General features: G+C 39.6%; 1 protein-coding gene and 1 pseudogene across 1 annotated transcript in view; both read right to left on the reverse strand.

Moving 5' to 3' along the window:
* The window catches only part of LOC131547485 (NACHT, LRR and PYD domains-containing protein 3-like), an 18,382-nt pseudogene extending 13,647 nt beyond the window's left edge, over positions 1 to 4,735 (reverse strand).
* A 386-nt stretch (positions 4,736 to 5,121) lies between these two features.
* LOC131546589 (NLR family CARD domain-containing protein 3-like) overlaps positions 5,122 to 17,361 on the reverse strand; it is a 30,520-nt gene continuing 18,280 nt past the window's right edge. Inside the window, exons 7-10 of the mRNA XM_058786271.1 lie at positions 15,485 to 17,278; positions 9,314 to 9,487; positions 7,531 to 7,709; positions 5,122 to 7,178 (exon numbers count right to left, since the gene is read on the reverse strand). Of these exons, the coding sequence (XP_058642254.1) occupies positions 7,177 to 7,178; positions 7,531 to 7,709; positions 9,314 to 9,487; positions 15,485 to 17,278 (2,149 nt within the window). The 3' untranslated portion in view covers positions 5,122 to 7,176. The remainder of the gene's footprint in view (positions 7,179 to 7,530; positions 7,710 to 9,313; positions 9,488 to 15,484; positions 17,279 to 17,361) is intronic.

Here is a 17,361-nt window from a genome sequence, read left to right on the forward strand (position 1 = left end):
ATTTTCTTAATGTTTTAACAGTGAAGTGATTGTTCTCAGTGATACTTACTGAACTGATCTGGATTCTTTAATCACAGGCAGCAGCTTCTGAAGAACTTCCATATTTTCAGCCTCATTCTTTCCTTCAACAAATTTAGTCAGACGAAACTCATTCAGTTCCTCTTCTGATGTCAACAACACAAAAACTAAAGCTGACCACTGAGATGAAGAGAGTTTGGCTTCACTTATTCGTCCAGATTTCAGATACTGTTGTATTTGCTCCACTAGTGAACGATCACCCAGTTCATTCAGACAGTGGAACAGATTGATGGATTTCTCTGGAGAGTCAATGGTCCTGATCTTCATCTTGATGTACTCAAATGTTTTCTCATTGCTGTCAGATTTGCTTCTTTTCATCGTCATTATTTGTTGTAGGAGAATCTGATGAGACTTTACTGACAAACCCAGAAGGAACCGCAGGAAAAGATCCAGATGTCCATTTTTACTCTGTAGAGCCTCATCAACAGCTCTCTGATGCAGCTCATATAATGAAACACGTTCTGATGAATTGAGTTGAAACCGGTTCTTCACTTTAGACTGTAATCTCTGTTTGGTGATTGGCTCAAACACATTTCTGTTGTGGTTTGTACAGGAGAGGTGCACATATAGAGCTGCAAGATGTTCCTGAATGCTCAGATGAACAAAGCAGAAGACTTTCCTCTGATACAAGCCCAACTCCTCTCTGAAGATCTGAGTGCACAATCCTGAGTACACTGATGCTTCTGTCACATCAATGCCACACTCTCTCAGGTCTTCGTCATAGAAGATCAGGTTGCCTTTCACAAGCTGCTGAAAAGCCACTTTCCCCAGTTTGAGGATCATGTCTTCATCTGTCACCTTCTTCTCATAGTCCTTCTCATGTTTGATGTTGGTCTGAAGGATCAGGAAGCATGTGTACATTTGAGTGAGAGTCTTGGGAATCTCTCCAGTCTCTGCTCGACTCAACATCTTCTCCAGAACAGCGGCTGAGATCCAGCAGAACACTGGGATGTGGCACATGATGTAGAGGCTCCTTGATGACTTCAGGTGTTAGATGATTGTATTGGCCAGACTCTGAACACTGATTCTCTTCCTGAAGTATTCCTGCTTCTGTGGCTCATTGAAGCCTCGCACTCTGTCACTCGATGGACACACTCAGAGGGACGAGATCAGCTGCTGCTGGTCTGGAGGTGATCCAGATGAGAGCAGAGGGAAGCAGATTCCCCACAATCAGGTTCATCAGCAGCACGTCCACTGAGGCTGATTCAGATATATTACACAGCTTCACTTTGCTCTTAAAGTCCAGAGACAGACTACACTCATCCAGACCATCAAAGATGAACAACACTTTATATTCATCACTGGATATTTCCATTTCGTTAGTTTCAGGGAAAAACACATGAAGAAGATCTGAAAGACTGAGTGTTTTGTCCTTCATCAGGTTGATTTCTCTGAAAGGCAGTGGAAATATGAGCTGGACGTCCTGATTCTCTTTCCCTTCAGCCCAGTCCAGGATCAACTTCTGCACAGAGACTGTTTTTCCAATGCCAGCGACTCCCTTTGTCAGCACAGTTCTGATGGCTTTGTCTTGTCCAGGTAAAGGTGCATTTGATGGCTGTGTCCTCTGTTGCTGCTCTCCTGGATTGTGTCTCAATCTGTCTCACCTCATGCTCATTACTGATCTCTCCGCTCTCACTCTCTGTGATGTAGAGCTCTGTGTAGATCTCATTCAGGAGTGTTGGGTTTCTCTGCGTCGCTGTTCCCTCATACAGACGACCAAACTTCTTCGTCAGATTTGATCTAAACCTGTTGAGGACTTCATGCCTGGAAAATTAAAATACTGCATTATTAAAACAGCTAATGAGCACAGTATCTGTCATGTATTCTGTATCATAATCAAATAATCTTTTACAGAAATATTATATCTGAGATCAGTCTTTGTATCTTCACTCTTATAATCCATGCTTCTCTCTGTGTAACACTATAAATGTTAAAATATCAGATAATGACATTTAAAAATAAATATAACACTATTTGTCAGCACCAAAAGCCTTGTGGTTAGTGCGCTGACATACAGCTCACCTGTGCTCACGGCTTCGATTTCAGTCTCGGGTTCCTTTGCTCCGCTCTCTTCATCCCATGCTTTCCAGTCTGCTCTCTACTATCCTGTCTAAATAAGGGCATTAAAGGCCCATAAATATAACTTTTAAAAAAAGATAACATTATTTTGATAATATAAAATGTTATGCTATAATTAAATTTATACAAAAATGTACCTGAGATCAGTCTTTGTATCTCCACTCTTAAACTCTATTGGCTTATTCATAGACGCGGCACTCCTCATAGACACACAGCTGGACTCTGGTTCTGATCTCTTCTGCTGAACTGGACTATAACAAAACAGATTTAATCCTTTATGATGAGAATCATAATCTTTTATGTATTTTTCATCAAATACACTCCATAAGCAGGTTTTTTGACATTTAAAAAAAATAAAATCTTCATTTTAACTTAAAAACCTCCAGACACATTCGAGGTGATTTAATACAGTGTTTATTCAAAGTACCTGCATCCTGGAGAAAACTCTTCATCTGTGGATGTTTGTGTGTGATCCATGATGAAACAGAATCTGATCTCCAGCACTGACTCTGAATAGAAATGACAAACAAACACAATAATTCATCTGAACGGATCCTGAGAGAAACAGATCATGAGACGCGGCGTTCACTCAGATACACAATGTTAGTCGTGTGTTAACAAATGATCAAATAAACCACAGACAACACCAAACACCAATCAAACCACGTTCATCTGCCTGCAAAAGAAAATATAAAACATATAAAATATACGTCCTTTACAGGAAATATGAATGATAAAGTCACTGTAAAGCACCTGATCATCAGCACTCACCTTATTTACACAGATTCACAAAATCCATCGCCTTTCTATGAAGCAGCTACACGTAAATCATGGCTTAGCTTTTATAAAAGTTCCTATGAAACACTTTGATAATCCATATAGAATCGATTCTGGCTGTTTAAATGGAGAAACATCAACTCTGAACATTTACTTTCACTTTTTGTGCCGTGGAAACAAAGATGGCGTCACTTCACTCACCTGTAGTGTTTCAGGGAGCGTCTGTAAACTACAAAACACACTTAACACAGACAGGCTGTGTTTGAAATGGCATACTTGCTTACTGCTTACTGCCCAGTACACAGTGCATACTGCCTACTGTTTTTTAAAGAATAGTGTGTGAAACAGTATATAATAAGCAACACATGTTTCAGAGTAGTATGCTTAATTGTCACATGACAAACACAAACATTAATTCAGCACAGCTGTCAAGGTTGTTACCTTACAAACAAATGTGCTAACCATTCTTTTTACAAAGGCTTGTTATAAGGCTTCATATTAGTAAACAATGCTATACTGCCCAATTGAACTCATTCATAATTGAAGAACTTTACATAGGCTATTGGACAGAACTGAATCAACACTGAGCTGTCTTTAACTGAACATTGATATTTTTAGCAGTTACACTAATTGGAAAAAGTGATATATTCTAGTTACACTAAGTGCAACTAATGATAAATTCTGTTTACACTAAAATAGCAGCATTTTCTTTAGCAACAAGTGTGTAAATAGTTAGGTGGCAGATATTTATACTTCAGTACTGTAGTACATTATAAAACAGTGTGCAATAACTTATTGAGCGTAAATTATCATACATTTTATTTGATGAACTCCACTTTATTGGGACAAAAACCTACCTACCGCTAAACAGTGGTATTATTAATGAGGCATTTAATTTCCACTTTTCAAATATTTACTTAATTTTTTATTGAAAACAAATGCCTTTCTGATCTGGTATGTGATGGGAAAAGGAGTTGCACGAGATTGACAAAAGGCAGACTCGAACTCGGATCGCTCGCATCAACAGCACACATTTCACGTCTTTTACTCACTGCGCCACTGATACTATATGAATACACGTGTCTTCTGCAGTGCTGTTTATCGCAGCCAGGCATTGGTGGGCGGAGTTAATGTAAAAAGCCTCGGCTAACAAATTGGTCTATTTGTCCTTAGAGTAAATACATTCCATTTCTTTTTAGAGCTGCTTGACAGCAGAATTTAATCATGTTTGCATAATTGAAATATTAACTTTATTTATATATTATATTACTGCAATATTAATATTACTATTTAATATCTACAGAGATATTAAATAGTAACTTCAATAAAGCGCTACAGAGATAAAGGTGACGTGATTTGACTTGATCGTAAAAGTGCCGTAGAGATTAAAGTACAATTTATGTCCTACTAATGATATTGTTTTTACATGCACAGCGATGGTTTGTAGTTTACATGTATATACGTACATATACAAGTCTTACATTAATAACTATTTCCCGCCTCCAGTTCACTCACGCATTTGAAGATGAAACGTCACATTGCTTTCTGGGAAACAGTATCCCACGCAGTGTCTTCAGATGCATACATCAAATTTCAGCAAATGTAGCAGGTAATCCGGTATTCCATGCATACAGACAATTCACGTACTATTCTTAGTATACACACAGCATACTGCAATATAGTAGGAGTTTCACTATATTGTATTCACTATACTTTTCACGCTTTACATGTTACCCTTGGGAGATATTATCAGGAGACATGGTGTTAGCTTTCACTGTTATGCTGATGATACTCAGCTCTATATTTCTCCGCCCGGTGAAACACACCAAATTGAGAAACTAACGGAATGCATAGTCGATATAAAAACTGGATGACAAGTAATTTTTACTGCTAAATTCTGAAAACAGAGGTGTTAATTATCGGACCTAAAACCCCACATGTAATAACCTAGAACATTATCTAACACTTGACGGCTGCTCTGTCAATTCTTCTTCATCAGTCAGGAACCTAGGTGTGCTGTTTGATAGCAATCTGTCATTTGAAAGCCATGTTTCTAGCATCTGTAAAACTGCATTTTTCATCTCAAAAGCATATCTAAATTGCGACCAATGCTCTCAACGTCAAATACAGAAATGTTAATTCATGCGTTTATGACCTCAAGGTTAGACTATTGTAATGCTTTATTGGGTGGTTGTTCTGCACGCTTGATCAACAAACTACAGTTAGTCCAAAATGCAGCAGCTAGAGTCCTTACTAGAACCAGGAAATATGACCATATTAGCCCGGTTCTGTCAACACTGCACTGGCTCCCTATCAAGCATCGGATAGATTTTAAAATCTTGTTAATTACTTATAAAGCCCTGAATGGTTTAGCTCCTCAGTACTTGAGCGAGCTCCTATCGCATTATAGTCCTCCACGTCCGCTGCGTTCTCAAAACTCCGGCCGTTTGATAATACCTAGAATATCAAAATCGACTGCGGGCGGCAGATCCTATTCCTATTTAGCACCCAAACTCTGGAACAGTCTACCTACCTGTAAGCCTGGCTTACACATAACACATTAATACGCTTCTATTATTCAAATCCGTTAAAGGATTGTTAGGCTGCATTAATTAGATCAACCGGAACCGGGAACATTCCCCATAACACACGATGTACTCGTTACATCGTAAGTTGAATGGCATCTACGCTAATATTTGTCTGTTTCCTTCCTAGTCTGTTTCTCAGTCCGTATCCGATCAGATGGTGGATCAGCACCAAGAGATGATGTCTACAGCCCTGATCGTCAGCGGAGATCAGGACACCCAGATGAGCCCCAGAGACATATCCCCAGTGAAGACCTCGATTAAAATACAATAAAACTAAAAATATAACAAAAAACTAAAAATATAATAAAATACCTAACTACATAATACTATTATTGTTAGAAATTGCAACAAAATAAAAAATAGAAATATAAACTTTTGAACTGCGGGTTTCGTCTGGCCAGAGGAGAACTGGCCCCCCGACTGAGCCTGGTTTCTCCCAAGGTTTTTTTCTCCATTCTGTCACAGAGGGAGTTTTGGTTCCTTGCTGCTGTCGCCTCTGGCTTGCTCAGTTGGGAACACTTAATTTCTAGCGATTATCGCCGATTTGATTGCACAGATACTATTTAAACTAAACTGAGCTAGACAATGACATCTCTGATCTCAATAATGAAATGCATTTAACTGAAAATTGAGTGTTTAATCTTATCATTATACATTACTGACACTCTATCTTCCAATTTGATACTGTTAAGTGCTTTGACACAATCTGTATTGTTAAAAGCGCTATATATTGTTATTCCGCTATATGGGGAAGTCGTGGCCTAATGGTTAGAGAGTCGGACTTGTAATCCAAAGGTTGCGAGTTCGAGTCTTTATGTCACCGCAGCATAATTGGCTGCCCACTGCTCTGGGTGTGTGTTCATGGTGTGTGTGTGTTCACTGCTGTGTGTGTGCACGTTGGATGCAGAGCACAAATTCCGAGTATGGGTCTGAGTATGTCACTTCACTTTAAATAAAGATGAGATGACCTCATCTTTATTTAAGATGAGGTCTGAACGTCAGCGGAGACGAGGACAACTAGATGAGCCCCAGAGACTGATCCCCAGTGAAGACCCTGTCTCCTAGATGGCCATCGGGACAAGACCACAGAAACCAGATGAGTCCTTTTCACAATCTGACTTTGCTTTAGCCTAGATTTAAACTGCTGATTTTGTCTGGCCAGAGGAGAATGACACTATTTCAGCAAACTATTTCCCCGTCTAAAAACTATAAAGCCACCCAGTTTTATATCAAGCTGATGTAAAGCTGCTCTGACACAAATTGCATTGTTAAAAGCGCTATACAAATAATAGCGACATGACTTTACAAGCATCAGTTACAATACAGCTATCATCAATTAGATCCTGCTCCAGATTCTGCCGCTGCTTGATCCATTACACACATGTTAGTGTCTCAAGGCATAACATTAATGCAAAAAAAAAAAAAATATTTAAATTGGTTCCAGTTTAAATTAAAAATAACATATTGTAGTAACTTTCACACCTGCCATTTCTAACTATATCTATATAAGCCCAGTGTTTTAACTTTCTGTGATGCTGTGTGTCTCTGTGTCTTCAGTCTCTGTTGATTGTGAGACTGTGACGTCTCTGTAGCGGCTCCTTATTCACCATCAGCTGATCCTGAGGAAACTGGACTAACGTCTAAATACTGAGAGTCCTACAATAAAACACACAGACAGTCACATATGAGTATGAGACATTACTGCTGTCACATCACATCAGCCGATCCAGTTCAGAAAAAAACACAGTATATTCATATTACAGACAGAGATATGAATGAACAACTGATCATAGATTATTAACAGTAAATTATCAACAACTCTCTCTTTATTATTTACACACAGAGACACTGGAAAATATGAAAATATTCATATATTCATAGGTCACAGTATTAAAGGCAAATGTACTGGGACTAAAGTGAAGCTGAATTATCATCTTATATTCTCCAATTACACACATATGAGGCCTGTTACTAAACTTTTAAAAGATTGAAATAATAATATACTCACAACAGAATAATCTCTCCAGTTTATAATGTGGATCATCTCTCAGATCAGAGAGTAACTTCACTCCTGATTTTCCTAGTTCATTGCCAATCAGATTCAGTTGTCTCAGGTGCGAGGGGTTTGATCTCAGAGCTGAAGCCAGAGCAGCACAACCTTCATCTGTGACGCCACACTTACTCAACCTGTAGAGAACAATGACAGAATGTGAATTGTAGTTCAAGTGTCTGTAGTTTGTTATTGACACTGGTCTCAGAGCAGGAGAGCAGATATAATGGCAAGCATTGCCACAAACTGCTGCTGATAGAATGAGATGTATGCATGTTGATGCTCAGTGGTGCTGTTTGAAACTGTCATGTGCTTCAGGACTGAACATACACACAAAGCTGAAAGCGAAATATTGTTTCATAGTGATATAAGCACGGATCTGTCTGGAGAAACAGTCACTTGCTCCTCTAATAAACACCTACAGGAGGACATTTGCTTCACAGGAGCCACGTGTTCCTCATTACATCTCATTATTAACTCTTGTGATCAAACACATCATTATGTCATGTTTGGCAGCTTATAAACTGAACAGAAATCATTAAATCACACATCATCTGTGAGAACACAATGAGCTCATGGGATTTCAGAAAAGTGGAAAATAGGAGGAAAATAAACTCTTACACAGAGATGGGCAGGTGGAGTATTAATCAAATTAGCAGAAGCAACTGAAGCTCCATTAAATGTTTGGTGGATCAAAACAGGAGCAAGAGCTCATGATGTGATGAAGATGAATGAAATTAACTTCATCTTCAGTCATTTGTGCTGAGATTTAGTGTGTCTAGTCAGAATTTACATTAAAGGACACATCTTACTTAAGACAAAGACATGAGACTAACAGAGAGACGATCTTACCACAGTATCTCCAGTTTACAGTGAGGATCCTCCAGTCCAGCACAGAGACACTTCACACCCATAACTCCTATTTTATTCCAAGACAGACTCAGTTCTCTCAGGTGTGAGGGGTTTGATCTCAGAGCTGAAACCAGAGCAGCACAACCTTCATCTGTGACGCCACAATTACTCAACCTGTAGAGAACAATGACACAATGTGAATTGTAGTTCAAGTGTCTGTAGTTTGTTATTGACTCTGGTCTCAGAGCAGGAGAGGAGATATAATGACAAGCATTGCCACAAACTGCTGCTGATAGAATAAGATTTATGCATATTAATGTTCAATGGTGCTGTTTGAAACTGTCATGTGCTTCAGGACTGAACAGACACACAGAGCTGAATGTGAAATATTGTTTCATAGTGATATAAGCACGGATCTGTCTGGAGAAACAGTCACTTGCTCCTCTAATAAACACCTACAGGAGGACATTTGCTTCACAGGAGCCACGTGTTCCTCATTACATCTCATTATTAACTCTTGTGATCAAACACATCATTATGTCATGTTTGGCAGCTTATAAACTGAACAGAAATCATTAAATCACACATCATCTGTGAGAACACAATGAGCTCATGGGATTTCAGAAAAGTGGAAAATAGGAGGAAAATAAACTCTTACACAGAGATGGGCAGGTGGAGTATTAATCAAATTAGCAGAAGCAACTGAAGCTCCATTAAATGTTTGGTGGATCAAAACAGGAGCAAGAGCTCATGATGTGATGAAGATGAATGAAATTAACTTCATCTTCAGTCATTTGTGCTGAGATTTAGTGTGTCTAGTCAGAATTTACATTAAAGGACACATCTTACTTAAGACAAAGACATGAGACTATCAGAGAGATTATCTTACCGCAGTATCTCCAGTTTACAGTGAGGATCCTCCAGTCCAGCACAGAGAAGCTTCACACCCAAATCTCCCATTTTATTCCAAGACAGATCCAGCTCTCTCAGGTGTGAGGGGTTTGATCTCAGAGCTGAAGCCAGAGCAGCACAACCTTCATCTGTGATGCCACAATTTCTCAACCTGTAGAGAACAATGACACACTCTTCACTCTCTCAGATCAGATCAGTATAACAGTGAATCCATTAATAAAAATAAAGTACAAACACAAAAAAAAACTTTGTTGCACAATGTCAGTGGTTTAAAGGGGTCATGAACTGAGAAACCAAAATTATCTTGATCTTTTGACATAAGAGGACATTGTACTATAAAAACATCCTGTAAGTTTCAGAACTCAAAACTTTATTATTAGTCTAAAAACTTTTTATATTGAAGGCAGTGTGTCAAAACAACAGCTTGTGGAATGTTGTAAGTTTGGCTCCAACCTTAATCAAAAAAACCTGAACAAATTAATCAAAGTCTTCAGAATTACTAGGGCTACAGGCAGGTGAGGTTTTTTTTCAGGGTTGGAGGTAAACTCTGCAGGATATCGGCACTCCAGGACCGACGTTGCCTACCCCTGTTCTACTCTATGATGTAATAGTGTGGGCAACCCTGACGAGTACCTCAATGTATAAAAAATGGGTTAGAACGAATAGCACCTGTGAGAACAGTGGCTGCTGGATTGGCATACAGAACTTTTAGCTTATTTATGAAACACGATCCTAGACCCAGATGCTGTCGAACCACCCATAAATAGTTCCATTCTAGCTGGTCGAAAGCTTTCATCGCATCTAGAGATAATACTGCGCAAGGAGAGGATGACATATTCGTTGAATTAATAATATGATATAACCTGCGTAGGTTATCCGAAGCCGAGCGAGATTTAATAAATCCTGTTTTGTCATGATGAACTAGCCTATTCATAAATTTCTTTAGATGACAAGATAGTACTTTAGCATATAATTTAACATCAGTCCCTAACAAAGAAAGTGGCCGGTAACTAGAACAAGAAGTCGGATCTTTATCTTTATCTTTAACAACACAGAAATAACAGCTATATTAATAGATGGGTGAAATGAGCCTTGAGTAACTGAAAAATGTATCATATCTAACATGAGGGGGCCTAAATCTGACCAAAAAGTAGTATACAATTCGATTGGAATACCATCTATGCCTGGGGATTTCCCCTTGTTCATGTCCTGAAGAGTGATCGGTTCAGCCAGGTATTCCGAATCGGAATCTGACAGCCTAGGTAAATCAAGTTTGGACAGAAAAGATGCAAAAGAGTCAGGGTCACCATCAGCAGAAGTAGTATAGAGATTAGAGTAAAAAGAGTGGAAGGCGATATTAATGTCTTTTGGGTCTGTCATAATGAGCCCAGATCGGGATTTCACTGCTGAAATATTTGCAAACTTTTCACTGTTGCATAATCTTAGAGCTAAAAGGTGCCTTGGTCTACTCCCTTGAAAATAATAATTCTGCCTGGATCTTTGAATCAGGAATTCTGCCGTGGATCTCAGTAATGAATTGAGTTCGGACCTAACCGCCATGATTTTGCTGAGTGTATTGTCTGAGAAACAACGCTGATTATCTCTAGTCAGATTCTGGACAGTTCAACTATCTTTTTGTGTCGGTTTTTCTGAAGGAAAGAGGCATATGAAATTGAGTTACAGTGCCTTGCAAAAGTATTATCCCTTCATTTTTTTCACATTTTGTTATGTTGCTGCCTCATGTTAAGCTGCTTTAAAAATCTACACTCCATACACCATATTGACAAAGCAAAAACAGAATTATCACAACTTCGTAAATTAATTATAAAAAAAAAAAAAAAAATGTCAAAACACTGAAATAAGTATTCATACCCTTAACTAAATATTTAGCTGAAGCACCTTTACAGCCTCAAGTATTTTTTGTTTGATGCAACAAGCTTTGCTCATCAGCCTTAGGCAATTATCTGCTATTCTTCTCCTCACCTATTCACCTCTCAAGCTCTGTCAGGTTGGATGGGGGCAGATGCACATTTTCAGGTTTCTCCAGAAATATTTGATTGGGTTCAAGCTCAGGCTCTGGCTGGGCCACTCAATGACATTCACAGACTTGTCTATAAGCCACTCTTGCTGTGTGTGTAGGTCCATTGTCCTGTTGGAAGGTAAACCTTCTGCGCAGTCTGAGGTTCTGAATGCCCTGGACTGGGTTTTCATTAAGGCTATATCAATATTTTGGTGCACTGAGCTTTTCTTCTACTCTGACGTTTCCCTCAGTCCCTGCTGCTGAAAAACAGCTCCACAGCGTGAGGCTGCTACCAGCACACTTTATTTCTGGGATGGTACTCTGCATATGATGAGCAGTGCCTGGTTTGTTTCAAACATGATGGTTGGAATCGAGGTTCACCAAACCAGAGAATATTATTTCTCACAGTCTGAGGGTCCTTTAGGTGCTTTCTTGCAAATTCTAAGTGTGTTTTCATGTGTCTACACTGAACAGAGGATTGAGTCTTGCCACACCGCCATAAAGCCCAGATTGATGGAGTGTTGCAGTGATGTTTGTCCTTCTGTAGATTTCTCCTATCTCCACATATGATCATGGAGCTCAGCTAGAGTGACCATCAGGTTCTTGGTCACCACACTAACCAAAGCCCTTCTCCATCAGTTGCTCAGTTTGGCCAGCTCTAGGAAGAGTCCTGGATGTTTCAAACGTCTTCCATTAAGGGTAACAGAGACTGCATGATTCTGTGAACCTTCAATGAAGCAGAATTTTTTCCTGAACTCTTCCCCAGATGTGTGGCTCAACGCAAACCTGTTTCTGAGCTCTACGCGCAGTTCTTTTGACCTCAGGGCTTGGTTTTTGCTCTGATATGCATCATCAGCTGTTAGACCTTTTATTAAGATGTGTGTGCCTTTCCAAATCATACCCATTCAATTGAATTTGCCACAGGTTAACTTCACTCGAAGTGCAGTAACATTTACAAGCAATATGAATGCTCCTGAGCTAAACTTCAACTGTCCCAGGTAAGGGTATGAATTCTTACGCAATGGAATCATTTAAGTTTTTTTATTTTTTATACATTTTCGAAGATGTTAAAAATCTGTTTTTTTGCTTCACCATTATGGTGTATGGAGTATAGATTGATGTGGAAAAAAGTAATTTAAAGCAGTTTAGCATAAGAAAGCAACATAACAAAACATGAAAAAAAAATTAAGTCTTGAAATGAATACATTTGCAAGACACTGTATTCCTTATAAATCATTTAACTGCATTCCAAAGTGTTCGAGGATCATCCACTGAACCTTGGTTAATTTCAATAAACTCAGCAAATTTATTTCTGAATTGACTGCAAAAGGTTAGGGTTAAATCGCCATCTAATGGCACAAAATGGCCGAGGGATCAAAGATAATCTGTATAAATTTCCATCATGATCTGACAGAGATAAGGAACAGATATCGGCATCACGAACAGCTGAAGATAAAGAAGTAGAAATGAAAATATAGTCATTTCGCAAATAGGATTTATGAGTAGCAGAAAAGAAAGTGAAAGACTTAGCAGAAGGATTTAATAAACGCCAACTATCCACCAATGAGGATGAGATTACACATTGCAAAAAAGCTTGAGAGTGTGATTCCTTTGGTCCACATTTATCAATTTTTCTTCTTAGCATAAAATCCAGAAAACCTGTACGTTTGTGAGGGCCATTTAGGCCATTAATATTACAACTCAGAATATTAAGGTCAGTCATAGGTATCGAACAGAATTACTGCATAATAAGACAAAATACAAGTTTGAAAATATAACCAGTTGAGTCTACCATTAAACCACACCCCACCCACACCCTTCTCGTCACTATTCAAAAAAACAAACACATTCCCATGAACTATGGCAGATCAAACCAAGAACAAACCTTGATCTGCCAGCACCCCTTAATATGATCCATGACGTCAACAAAAACCTGCACGTTACTGAAGCACCAACATTGGCCCCATAATCACATATTGACTAGGTAGTATCTCTATTAAAAAGAAAAAAGAAAGAGAGATAAAGAATACAACTAAAACAAATAAAATAACATCATAATCAGTAAGCGATACTGTATGCACAATGAAAGCTTCTAGTAACTATGAATTAAGAAGTGAACATTAAAGTGAACAGTGAAAAACACAGTCACCCAACCATTTAGAGCATCTCTTCTCTGATTAGACAGCAAATGTCCAGCTGAAGCTCACTAAGAGTTGGTGGATAAATGGGATCTGAGAAAAACTCTTGCTTCTTCTGGGGAGTAAAGCATTTTAGGTTCACCTTGATTGAGAATGACCTTCGGCGTTGCAGGATAAAGAATAAAATTCTGGATGCCAGCTTCTCTCATTTCCGTCCTAATTGGTGCAAATGCATTTCTTCTTTTTGCGGTGACCGGAGAAAAATCTGGAAAGAAAGACAGCGTTGCTCCGACAGATGTTTTCACTGGGGCGTGAAGTCTGGCGGCCCGCAGAATGAGCTCCCTGTCCGTGTACCGTAACAGTTTAAAGATGAAAACCTGTGGTTTAGCGCGATCTGAGGAGAGCCTTGTGTACATGCGATGCGCTCGCTCCACTTCAATCTCTTTGCCCGCCAGAGATGGGAGCCACGTCGGTAGCGATCTATTCAAAAAGCCCATAGGGTCGACCTTTTAGGAACCTTCAGGCAATCCGACCAGATGCAGATTGCTGCACCTATTGCGATCCTGTAAGTCCACAACCAGTTGCTCGAGCGCGCTACATGCCTATCGTGATCTGTGACAACTTTCTTTTGTTCTCTCATCTCCCCTGTAAGAAGATCCAATTTAGAGCATAGCGACTGAACAACTGACATGTGAGATGCAAACTCGTTCCGCATCGCCGTTAACTCGGTTCTTAGAATGTCCTCAAAGTATGTAACAGTGTTCGCCATCTTGTCCGTCATATTACTCGCGATCGGTGGCTTGGATTTCTTCTTAATTGGAGAAGCCGACGGTGACAACTCCTGCTGTTTCCAATTGTATGCCCTCAGGGAAAGTATTATTAAGGAATAAAACTTAAAATAAAACAAACAAAAAAAAATCAGCAAAAAGGGGCCAGACGTACCGAGCTCTACTCAAGTGCGACTAGGTTCATGAGCACGTCACGTGACTCCTACAGCAGTGGGCATTTACTTCTGAGGTTACGTCCACACGAAGCCAGAATTTTCCCTATCTGATCTTTTTTCCCCCTCGTCTCAAGAAATATCTGCGTCCACACGAAACCACGAAACCAACACAAAACGCTGTAGTATACATGCCAGACCAGCATGTGGCACTGTAATTCTGCCACAGAGATACACTAAAAACAGAGAAGAAGATTTGGACTATGCACATAAATCTTGCGCATGGTATACAAACGAACATGGAACAATACATTTATTAATCTGTGTTAATGTTAGTTAATAAAAAGACAATCGTTCAGTGTTTGTTCATGTATTTGTTGCTGTTACGTGACGTAGCGGTGTCTGACTAAGGGGCGAGACGTGGGCTCATGACATCATCGTTTCAGAAAATATACGGATTAACTGTCCACACGAAAACGCAAGGGCGGCGTTTTCAGATTTATCCACTCTGGGACCCGGTTTAAAAAAATATCGGTTTCACTCTCCCAAAACACCGTATCCGTCTGGACGAAACACCTATATGATACAAAATTGATAAACGCGTCTCCGTGTGGACAGGTCCTGAGTCTACAATCCTCCACGTCTATTCAAACAGAGCGTTCTGATGAGGTGGGTCAAAAACAGCACAGAAAATAGCTTATTACTTCTAAATTATGTTTTTTGATGTAAAAATCTTGACAACATTATAAGTGGACCTCAGAGAACAGTACAAAATAATAAACAGAGGCAGTTCATGACACCTTTAAAAATTACAATTACTTAAAAATGTCTTTGCAAAAAAGGAATTTAAGTATTGACAAACCCAAATAATTTATTCATCTGCCACTTCTCTGTCTCTGAATCTTACAGTGTCGCTGATTTTATATAAAACACATCAAAATACTGACCACTAAACTCTGGACAACATCTGCAGCACTGAAGATTTATGACATTTAACTTTGATTTTCTTAATGTTTTAACAGTGAAGTGATTGTTCTCAGTGATACTTACTGAACTGATCTGGATTCTTTAATCACAAGCAGCAGCTTCTGAAGAACTTTCATATTTTCAGGCTCATTCTTTCCTTTAACAAATTTATCAAGACGAAACTCATTCAGTTCCTCGTCTGATGTCAACAACACAAAAACTACAGCTGACCACTGAGATGAAGAGAGTTTGGCTTGCTTTATTCTTCCAGATTTCAGATACTGTTGTATTTCCTCCACTAGTGAACGATCACCCAGTTCATTCAGACAGTGGAACAGATTGATGGATTTCTCTGGAGAGTCAATGGTCCTGATCTTCTTCTTGATGTACTCAACTGTTTTCTCATTGCTGTCAGAGCTGCTTCTTTTCATCGTCATTATTTGTTGTAGGAGAATCTGATGAGACTTTACTGACAAACCCAGAAGGAACCGCAGGAAAAGATCCAGATGTCCATTTTTACTGTGTAGAGCCTCATCCACAGCTCTCTGATGCAGCTCAGAAAATGAAACATGTTTAAACCTGTCCTTCACTTTAGACCACAAACTCTGTTTGGTGACTAGCTCAAACACATTTCTGTTGTTGTTTGTACAGGAGAGTTGCACATATAGAGCTGCTAGATGTTCCTGAATGCTTAGATGAACAAAGCAGAAGACTTTCCCCTGATACAAGCCCAACTCCTCTCTGAAGATCTGAGTACACAATCCTGAGTACACTGATGCTTCTGTCACATCAATGCCACACTCTCTCAGGTCTTCCTCATAGAAGATCAGGTTGCCTTTTACAAGCTGCTGAAAAGCCACTTTCCCCAGTTTGAGGATCATGTCTTCATCCGTCACCTTCTTCTCATAGTCCTTCTCACGTTTGATGTTGGTCTGAAGGATCAGGAAGCGTGTGTACATTTGAGTGAGAGTCTTGGGAATCTCTCCACTCTCTGCTGGACTCAACATCTTCTCCAGAACAGCGGCTGAGATCCAGCAGAACACTGGGATGTGGCACATGATGTAGAGGCTCCTTGATGACTTCAGGTGTGAGATGATTGTATTGGCCAGACTCTGATCACTGATTCTCTTCCTGAAGTATTCCTGCTTCTGTGGCTTATTGAAGCCTCGTACCTCTGTCACTCGATGGACACACTCAGAGGGGACGAGATCAGCTGCTGCTGGTCTGGAGGTGATCCAGATGAGAGCAGAGGGAAGCAGATTCCCCTCAATCAGGTTCATCAGCAGCACATCCACTGAGGCTGATTCACTTACATCACACAACCTCACAGCGCTCTGAAAGTCCAGAGACAGACGACACTCATCCAGACCATCAAAGATGAACAACACTTTATATTCATCACTGGATATTTCCATTTCTTTAGTTTCAGGGAAAAACAGATGAAGAAGATCTGAAAGACTGAGTGTTTTGTCCTTCATCAAGTTGATTTCTCTGAAAGGCAGTGGAAATATGAGCTGGACGTCCTGATTCTCTTTCCCTTCAGCCCAGTCCAGGATGAACTTCTGCACAGAGACTGTTTTTCCAATGCCAGCGACTCCCTTTGTCAGCACAGTTCTGATGGCTTTGTCTTGTCCAGGTAAAGGTCTAAAGATGTCATTGCATTTGATGGCTGTGTCCTCTGTTGCTGCTCTCCTGGATTGTGTCTCAATCTGTCTCACCTCATGCTCATTACTGATCTCTCCGCTCTCACTCTCTGTGATGTAGAGCTCTGTGTAGATCTCATTCAGGAGTGTTGGGTTTCCCTGCGTCGCTGTTCCCTCATACAGACGACCAAACTTCTTCATGAGATTTAATCTAAACTTGTTGAGGACTTCATGCCTGTAAAATAAAATACTGCATTATTAAATAAGCTAATGAGCACATGATCTGTCATGTATTCTGTATCATAATCAAATAATCTT

This window comes from Onychostoma macrolepis, chromosome 09 (genome assembly GCF_012432095.1).
Source record: "Onychostoma macrolepis isolate SWU-2019 chromosome 09, ASM1243209v1, whole genome shotgun sequence".
NCBI lineage: Eukaryota > Metazoa > Chordata > Actinopteri > Cypriniformes > Cyprinidae > Onychostoma > Onychostoma macrolepis.